This window comes from Alosa pseudoharengus, unplaced genomic scaffold, assembly GCF_046254945.1.
Source record: "Alosa pseudoharengus isolate Yale_2024_CS ecotype anadromous, Long Island Sound unplaced genomic scaffold, YU_APseudo_1.1 YU_APseudo_1.1_scf_9, whole genome shotgun sequence".
Lineage (NCBI taxonomy): Eukaryota > Metazoa > Chordata > Actinopteri > Clupeiformes > Clupeidae > Alosa > Alosa pseudoharengus.
In genome coordinates this window covers 30850336-30860484 of record NW_027468881.1, presented here as the reverse complement: position 1 = coordinate 30860484, position 10149 = coordinate 30850336, and the positions used below count along the sequence as shown (strand labels likewise).

General features: G+C 49.1%; 1 protein-coding gene across 1 annotated transcript; it reads right to left on the bottom strand.

Annotated features, from left to right (window-relative positions):
* Positions 1–7030: 7030 nt before the first annotated feature.
* snai1b (snail family zinc finger 1b) lies at positions 7031–10149 on the bottom strand. Its single transcript, XM_076275650.1, has 3 exons — positions 9826–10149; positions 8719–9291; positions 7031–8570 (listed from the first exon to the last, which is right to left on the bottom strand). The coding sequence occupies exons 1-3, from the start codon at positions 9899–9901 to the stop codon at positions 8389–8391; spliced, it is 831 nt and encodes a 276-aa protein (XP_076131765.1). The 5' UTR covers positions 9902–10149; the 3' UTR covers positions 7031–8388.

Below are 10149 nucleotides of genomic sequence, written 5' to 3'. Positions count from 1 at the left end.
GAGAGAAAGAGGCAGGAAGAGAGACTGACTACAGGTGATCCTCTTCTCTTGCCAGGTGCACCACACAGGCAACAAACACACCCTAACTTCAGAGAGCAAAACCTGAGAAAAACAGCTGTTCCTCAACTCCCTCTCTGTCACTGTTTCTTAGCCTTCCCTGTCCCTCCACTGCCGATACACACAGTCTGTATCTGTTCTACCCTCTCAGCATTTCGCTCTTGTTTTTCCTCTTTCCCTCCCTTTTTCTCCCACTTCAGAGACTTAATGTTTTGGAAAACAGCTGTTCCTGTTCTCACTCTTTTCCTCAAATGAGTTTCCTCTCAGTCCCTTTTTTCCTTCCCTGCTCCGTTTGGCTTTGCGTCTGTAGCGTTACCGGAGAGGGTTGTACATGTTTCGGCTATTTGCCCCTATCTCTGCTCCTACTTTCGCTTTGTTGTCGTTGCCTCATCCAGCCTGTTTGCGAATTCTGCGTCGCGTCGCGACATGCTTGTCAGGCATGTTACGGCTCAGTGGCCGGGAGCATTTAGGGCTTTAGATTCCCACCACCTGAGCTTTATGCCTTATGCCTTCATGCTTTAGTCACTGGCTCTTTCCCATGCTTGGATACTGATGCCAACCCACGCCTAATAATATCTCTCATATATCCTCATTGCTTGAAAAAATCCAGTGCTTGTGGTTAAAAGTAGTTTTGTAAATGTCAATCATTTGGACTTGCTTTTGAACTACGAGTGCTGCTGGCTGTGCCCAAGCTACTGATCTCTTAACATTATTGACCTCTTCCAAGTACCCTGTGAGTTGATTGAGTCTTATTATTGATGTGGACAACCCAGCTCTATCTCTTTTGAAAACGAGCATTGCCAACAGAAAAAAAATGCATTGCCTGGAGAAAGCTGACTAATATAAGTTTATAGTGTTCATGTATGTGTTCATGTATGTGTGTGTGTGTGTGTGTGTGTGTGTGTGTATGTGTGTGAGTCATGCTTGTATGCTTGTACCTAGGCCTACAAGTATCTGGGTCTCCACCTGGACAATAAACTGGACTGGTCAGCCAACACTGATGCACTCTACAAGAAAGGGCAGAGCAGGCTGTACTTCCTGAGGAGGCTGCGGTCAGCAAGCTCCTCAGGATGTTCTACCAGTCTGTTGTTGCCAGCGTCCTCTTCTATGTAGTGGTATGCTGGGGAGGAAGCACAAAGAAGAAGGATGCGGGGTAAATTGACAGGCTGGTAAGGAAAGCTGGCTCTGTAGTGGGAGCTGAACTGGAGTGCATCACTTCAATATCTGACAAAAGGACCCAGAACAAACTGATCAACATCTTGGACAATGAGTGTCACCCACTCCACAGCACTATTGTTAAGCAGAAGAGCCTGATCAGCTGGAGACTTCGCTCACTGCCTTGCACAACAGACAGACTGAGGAAGTCATTTGTCCCCAGGGTCATTGAACTGTTCAATGCTTCACTTAAGGGAAGAGGAGAGATAGACTTATCTGCATAGTCTGTCTGCCTCTTCACCCCCTCCATGTTTGGATACTGACTGTCCACTAGCCACTTTTTACCACTGTCTTTCTGCCTCACTGTTTGCGTGCTATATTAGCACATTAACACATATGCATAACCCCTCCCTCCATGCCACAGCCGAACTGTGGCCACACTTATACCTTTTCTTAAAATAGTTATATATATATAGATATATAGACTTTATTCTTGCACTGTTGGACTTACTCATTTGCACTATCACCATGACCACTATCACCATTGCACTATCACCGTGACACCTTACCTTACTATGCACAGAGAATCACAGGCTCAGTCATTGCAAGCGCCTCTTGATTGATTCATCACCACTATGTGGATACTGTTTTTAGAATTGATTTAGATTAAGTGTTAGTTAGTATAATTTGTATTTTTGTATATTTAGTATATTCTTTATCTTCTACTGTCCTTATTGCTTAGTTGTGTTTTTATATTATATACTTTTAATTACTTTTTCTGCTGTTAGTGAATGTGTGTGTGTTGTCTCTATGCTACTGAGACCTTGAATTTCCCCTGGGGATCAATAAAGTATCTATCTATCTATCTATCTAGTCCTTCCTGGCTTGTATCACCTGCGGCCAGCTGATTGGCCTTCTAAGGGCAAGGGCAGCCATTAAGGGCAGCCATGGCCTACTGGTTAGCGCTTCGGACTTGGAACCGGAGGGTTGCCGGTTCGAACCCCGACCAGTAGGAAGCAGCTGAAGAGCCCTTGAGCAAGGCACCTAACCCCTCACTGCTCCCCGAGCGCCGCTGTTGTAGCAGGCAGCTCACTGCGTCGGGATTAGTGTGTGCTTCACCTCACTGTGTGTTTGAGTGTGTTTCACTAATTCACGGATTGGGATAAATGCAGAGACCAAATTTCCCTCACGGGATCAAAAGAGTATATACTTATACTTATACTTCTTATAGGAGGCCTACTGGGCTGTAAAGTGGGGGCTGTGTGTGTGCGTGTGTGTGTGTGTGTGCGTGTGTGTGTGTGTGTGTGTGTGTGTGTGTGTGCGTGTGTGTGTGTGTGTGTGTGTGTGTGAGAGAGAGAGAGAGAGTACACAAAGCACAAAGCAGTGTGATCTCATCTGAAGCCTGTGCCCCCTTCCCACTCCCCCCAACACCTCCTCGATGGGGCTACTTCCTGTCTATGGCCCAACATTGGGGTTTATGTGTCTGAGAGGCTGATTTGTGTTGAAAAGCAAAGTTGAAAGAGAAAGAATTAGAGAGAAAATGAGAGAGAGAGAGAGAGAGAAGAAAAGAAGAATGGGCGAATGGCCTGAGAGAAAAGGGGAGAAAAGAGGAGAAAAGAGAATGATTTTCCCTGTGTGTGTAGTCACTGCTTATTGTACACCCCCCACCACCCCCTTCTCACAGCTGATAGCATCCAGGCAGAGACCCCCAGAGGCTGGGCAGCCCGGCACGGCACATACCGCTGATCAAAGCCCCCCGAGGCCACATGTGCTTGTCGTCAGCAGCGTCGTTGATCTGCTAAATCCAATAAAACCACAAGCAGGACGCCACTCAGGCTTTTCAGAAAGGACCCCCTCTCATGCGTCTGTGTCCAGTGCCGTAGTGCTTCTTCATTTCTATCACCTCCAACACACTCACACACACACATACACACACAGATACACTACTGACACATACACACACACCCTCTCTCTCTCTGTCCCACACACACACACACACAGATACACCACTGACACACACCCTCTCTCTCTCTGTCACACACACACAGATACACAAAAACACACATATACTCACAAACATTTTTGTGCTCACACAGACAGACACACACAATCCAAAAGCCCCTGGACATCATGCACAACCCATTAGAATGTGTGTGTCATTAGAGCCAGTTGTTCCAGGCCTCATGCAGCTGGAGGTCTACAGTGAAGTGTGTCAGACAGACAGACAGAGAGACTGCAAAGACAGTCACTGAGGATTCAGCCCCATTTTGGCCCGTTTGGTTATAAGGGACGTTGACGACTCAGAAGAAACAGCAGCCCTGGAGAAAACCAGCGTTGAAAAGACGGATTATTGGCGCAGAAGCGCCACAGCAGTGAAAAGACAGAGGTGGTGTTGGGTAGAGGTGTGGAAGGACCCCTCGGGTACACAGCGGGGTCAGGTGTTGCATAAGCGAATGCTGAAAAACCTCACTGCCCGGAGACACCAGCAGCGCCATGGTCCGTAATTCCATTTGTAACCTTAAACGACTGGCTCAAAAGCCCTCCTGGCTCAAACCTGATCCATGGGTGAGTCAACGCTCCAGAAACCACAGAATAAATACAGGCACGGAATGTCATGGCTCCTCAACAGTTCTCTTTTCAGAGGTATAGCTTCTGCCATTGGTGTGACACACACACACACACACACACACACACACACACATATGCATCAGCTCGGTCTACAGCATAAGGGGATGGGTGAGGATAAGAGAGTCCCCTGAGATCACCTCAACACACAAGCCGAACACAGACACACACAAACACATACACACACACACACCACACACACACACACACACACACACACAGCACCCGTGCTTACTTGGCATTCCCACCCAGATGCCTTTTATCAGACACTCAGGATGGCTTGTGTTTATGTGAGGCTGACAGGCCACTTCCTGTGTCCCAAGGTCTGGGCTCTAAGGCTCGGATGGAGGGAGGGAGCACACAGATGCACACTGCACACACTCGGCCCAGAGAGGAGAAGGGGGAGAGAGAGAGAGGCAGAGAGAGAAGAGAGAGAGGGTGAAGAAAGGAGAGAAGGGGGGAGAGAGAGAGACACAGAGAGGAGAGGGTGAAAAGAGAGACAGAGAGAGAGAAGGGGGAGAGAGAGAGAGACAGAGAGAGAAGAGAGAGAGGGTGAAGAGAGGAGAGAAGGGGGAGAGAGAGACAAAAAGAGGGAGACCCAGCAAAAATAGGGAAGAAGTCTCTGAAAAAAGAACAGAAAAAAGAAACAGAAAGAAAAAGAGAAAAGTTACCCCCGACTCCAAACTAGGTCAGCATAATCTGCCTGTGCTTCCTGCCTGTGGGTCCGCAGAGCAATCCTCCTCACCCAGACTGGAGCCGTCTCTGGAGCAGGTCCCACCGGACTCTGGGGTCCATCCGGCCCTGGGTCCAATGCTGTCTGGTCTCTGGGCCGGGACCCTGGCTCTGTCCCCTGTCCAGTCCTGGAAGGAAAGAGGTGAGTGCTGAGGAGAATGCACATTGTCTGCGTCCTGTGCCCAGACCCAGGACGGGGCAAACGTTGACTTTGCGCCGCAGCCAAACACCGCATGCATGCCAACATGCAAAGTGACCATTGTGGGCTTGTATCTTGCACAGTGACATTAAAGTTTAACCTAATCCAGTGCATGAGACATGGAGACCTAGAGAAACACAGAGAGAGAGAGAGGTACTGTGGTATCATGGCACAACACTAAATAAATAGCCCTGTTGCTAGATACACTGAAGCATCTGTAATTACTTTTGAGCAATGCTGAGTGATTACTGGTGCAGTCAGCGGAAAAAGGCCCTCTCTAAATATAGCTTGAAACTTTTAACCTGTTTTTTCCACAAATTCGCACTCATGAACTGGCCGACAGAACAAGATTTATCTGTGAAACATAAGACTTGCAATTTAGCCTGAAGGGGCTGGTTGTGTGTGTGTGTGTGTGAGAGAGATTGTGTGTGTGTGTGTGTTCTGGTAGGTTGAGGGTTACATTTTTGGTTGGTTTGTTAGTGTAGGAGGCTCTTCATGGCTCGGGGATCAGTCAGTGTCGGCGTGCATGTTTTATGTGCGCCGTTTTTTTCGACCTCTTTCACATGCAGGCCTTGACTAATGTCACATTCTTCAGCCATTAGTGACAGACACACAATACGAATCGCCGACAGGCCCCTCTGGAAATGATGGCCACAGCACCCAGCACCCAGCACCCAGCACTCACCCCAGTGGGGGCAAACAAGAGAAGACAGCACATTACAAAGAGCTCACATCAGCCCCCGTCATCAATTAAGGACACCGTATCGCACACAACTGCAGGTGAGTAATGCCATATTCTTGTGTTTGGGTTCTGAGTGAGCATGAGTGTGAGCATATGTGTGTGTGTGTGTGTGTGTGTGTTTGTGTGTGTGTGTGTAGGTGGTGGTGATGCTCGCAATTAGGTAATGGCAAAAAAGAGGAGCCAGGGAGAAAATATGTGTCACTTGGGTGCAGGCAGGAGAGGCAGATGCTTTGTGCAATCGCCCACACACCCCTTCCCTGCTCTCCCTATGAACATGATCCCCATCACTAGGGGGATCAAGGAGACTTTACTGCCCCACCGCCACCCCCTTTACCTCGGCCTCCTCTCCTGCCCACCTCCCCCCTGGAGAAAACATGTCTCAGAAGGGTCTGACTCACTGTCTGCACTGAAGGCCAACCACATCAAACCTGAAGGGCCCAAACACCCCAAAACACTAGCCCACACAGGGCAGGGACACAGAGAGGGGGGGTAAAGTGAGGACTGTGTGTGCGTGTGTGTGTGTGTGTGTGTTTATGTGTGTCTGAGTGGTGTGATGATGGGGGGGGGGGGGGTTGCTGAATTCCCCTTTTTCCCATACCCCCCTTTCTTCCCCAATCCAACCATCAACTCAGTTCCAGGAGTTTGCTATTTAGGTTACATGGTAAATGAAGCAGTTTACCTCCCCCCCCCTGTTTCCAGTCCCATAGGTGCCCCGTGAACAACCCCAAAACCAACCCCCCCCCCCGCAAACCGTTCCCTGACCCGAACCACCAGCACTCCGTGCCTGTACCAACAGCAGAGGAAGTGCATCGTTACTCTGGCAAGACTGGCTGGCGTCAGCCCGCAGGTCACAAGGGCATAGTAGATTTAGCGTGTCATTCGGGGGCGAGGGGATAGGCCGGAGTTTTAGCCAAAGACGCTCAGCTTCCCCTCAGGAGAGGGGGAAGAGAAAAAACACCCTGCAGTCTCTGTCCAGGTTTGCTGAGTGACGTATAGCGTGCTGGGATTCCCCCCTCTCTCTCTCTCTCCTTCTCTGTCTTTCTATGGCGGATGTGTCCCTTCTCTTTTTTCCTCTCTTAAAATGTTTGTCAGCCTGGCTGGATGCAGGGGCTTGTGTGGAGTTTTCTCCCTAGTCATCATACTTCCTTTCTCCCCTCTCTCTCTCTCTCTCTCTCTCTCTCACTCCCTCTCTTCCTCTTTCTCTCTCTTAGTCTCCCTCTCCTGCTGGTGTCCACCTGCGGTCTTGCTTGGACATGCACATGTGCTGTCCATGTGTCAGCGAGACTGCTGGCACTGGAGTGTTAGCGTTAGCTCGGGTGGAAAGCCTGGCAGGTGTGTGCAGGTGTTCCACCAGTCACTCACCACGTCTACCCATGAATCTGCCAACCCCCCTCCCCCTTGAGCACACACACACACACTAAAAACCCATTCTGGAGGCGCCGGAACAACTGACACATCTCCCGTCACCACTTAGCAACAACACAGACAAAGTGAACACAAGTTTTTTTTTACAAACATAAATTATTTTATTGAAAGCCCGTAGGTCACTCGTACAAAAAGTGTAGAAATATAAACCATGACAAAAAATCTTTGTGATTGCCAAAACAGATTGCACAGCATTTCCATAGTTACTCCCATGTATAAATTACAGTTTTTTTGTTTAAAAAAAGGCACTTACACAAGCGTTTTTGACTATCTTTGTGTCTTGACTTGGCATTTGGCTTGCTTAGGGACAGAAGAGACGGCAGGAGTTGTAATTTATCCTATTAACAGCCTCTCTCTGTCTCTGTCTCTGTCTGACATTCGCCAAAAAGAGCCACAAACAGCATTTTAAGACAAGCATGGACATTTTGCACACATACAATACTAGGGTCATGGAACCTATTTTTGGTTTGAAAACCCACACTAGAGCATACTGCAGAAATATGTCAGAAAAAAAGTATTTCTGTCTGTGTGCCGTATGAGCGCTCAAACCTCTACTCAAGGAGCTGTGCATGAAGACACAATGATTTAACATGGACAGCAAAACTGAAAGTAAAAAAATAGCATTGCTGGAATATTAAATGAAATCTCCAACCGTATGGAGAAAACGCAAAATGCATCTCTTTCCTGACCTCTTTCTTTCATTAAAAAAAAGTACCAAAGTACCACGGATGTTTTGGGCCCGTTTGAAGTTCTGGCCACCAGATCCTGTTGCCCTGTGGCTGCTAGGCGGAGCAGCGGGCAGCGGCGTCGGCGGACAGGAGGGCCGACGGAGGGGCCGGGGTTGTGGAAGAGGTCAGGGCTAACGCATCTGTCAGCGCCCCGCCTCCACTGCACCGCAGTGGGGAGACAGCTGTCTCAATACGTCCCTGGAAGTGTGTGGAGCTTGGTGAGAGATGACCCCCACTCTGCATACATACGGCACTAACACACACAGACACACACACATACACACACACACACACACACAGACAGACAGACACACACACAGACACTCTTTCTCCAGCAGCTGCACCGTCACAATCCCGGACCAGCCGGCACCGAGTGGCATCCTGGGAATAAACTGAATGCCCAGCTGCCCCTCACCCTTACCCCCCTGCCACCCAAAATCCTCCCCAAAATCCCCCTTGGTGCACGTATGATTATATATATCTACTGGCATCTGTGGTAGAGTGTCCAGCATAAACCTGGACTAGTGCACACTAGTGTTTCATCAAGGCACTTGACCACCACTGGTGCAGCCACTATTCAGTGCAACCTGACCCTCATTCTCTCTCTGGGCCGCATGGGCTGAAGTTCAGCATACCAGCAGTGGCGTGGGAGTAAATCAGATTAACAGTAGTCTTTCCATCTCTCTCTTCCTCTCTCTCTCTCTCTCTCTCTCTCTTCTGCTCCTCTATGTGGAGGGGCAGCAGCCGGAGACGCTGTGTTTGTGCAGCAGGGACATGCGACTGAACGTGCGCGAACAGGTACCGCACTGGTACTTCTTGACCTCCGAGTGCGTCTGCAGGTGGGCGCGCAGGTTAGAGCGGTCCGCGAAGGCTCGGTTACAGTGGGGACAGGAGAACGGGCGCTCGCCTGTTTGGAGAGAAATAAAGAAACCATGTTTTGGTCAGTGACTTGTGTTGGGGGTCAATTCAAGGTGGAAACCAAAATTACTGCAATACAACTGCCTACACTGTGATACCATGTTAACGCCATCTGGCGTGTGGACTGGTCATCTCACCTGTGTGTGTGCGGATGTGTCCTCTGAGCAGCCACGGCCGAGAGAAGGCCTTGCCGCAGGTGGTACACACGCAGGGCAGCGTGTGCGAGCGGATGTGCATCTTGAGGGCGCCCAGGCTGGTGTACTCCTTGGGGCAGTGTTTGCAGTGGAAGCTGGAGCGGCCGGACGAAGGCACGGTGGTCACCACCGCTGACGCTGTGATGGCGGAAGCTGTCAGGGCCGTGTCGGCCCGCCCGCAGTGGGTCAGCTGGTGTCGGGAGAGGGCCTGGGGGCTGCTGCAGGTCTTGCCACAGTGGGCGCACTGGAAGCGCTCCGTAGGGTCCGGGCTTGGGGGGTCCGACGTGCGCCCCTCGTCCTCATCCCCACTGCTACTGCTGATGCTGCTGCTGCTGGAGGGGGAGCTGAGGTCCAGGGGGGCTGTTGCGGAGGGGGTGGTTGGGGACACTGGGGCGAAGGACAGGGGCATGGCCATGTCCCACACCAGTCCTGCTGCGTAGCTGGGCACCACTGATCCATTCTCTGTGGGCAGCTCTGCTGGTGGAAACCTCTCAGGAACTACTGCGAAGAGTGGACCTAGAAAAGAATAATAACATAATTGATTAGTTTACTAACTAGGTTAATGCTTAGGGTGAAAAAATAATGTTGGCAACATGGAATATAAGTATGCATCTTGTGCATCCAAGCAGGAAGCAATGATGTCATGCATGATGAATGAGCTGCTGAACCTTTGCTGTCATAAAAAGTTCTCTCTCTCTCTTGTTTATAAAAGGGCTTCGGGGTTTAGCGTCATAGTATGCGCTTTAATCATCAAAGAGAAAACGATCTTCGTTTCAAGCCGCACTATGGCGTGATGTAATGTCATGTTTAGTCCTCTGAAGACTAACTCTGCTCTTGCTCTTGCGTATTAAACAAACGAAAAATTAAATACTCTAAGAACAGTTTATTTTAATGTCAGCCTACTATAAATTTATGAAACTCTGAGAATGGGTATCTTCACGCACAATGATAAAAGTAGCCTACAGATATCATGTTGGTTGATTTGAATGCAACATTGCTCCAGAATTAACCATGACAGCTTTAGTTTTCAAGCAGTTATTCCATACTCACCATTTTGACTTTCCAGTTCACTGTAGTTTGGTTTCTTGTTAGTGAAGTACTTCTTGACGAGGAATGAACGAGGCATTTTGGAAGTATTTTTCTGAGCTATTGACGCAGAATAACTTTTCCTGAGTTTAGCGTGTCTCAAATCTCAGCTCCTTCTCTCCGCAGATACTGAAGATCAGATAGTTAAAAAAAAGAGAGAGCTCTCCGCCGGTCACCACAAATTTCACAATCAACTAAAAAAACACAAAAAACAATTCCTCAACGAACTTCCAGAATACTAGACAATCCAGGTCGATGGGAACATCACCTGTGAATCAGAAGGCACAT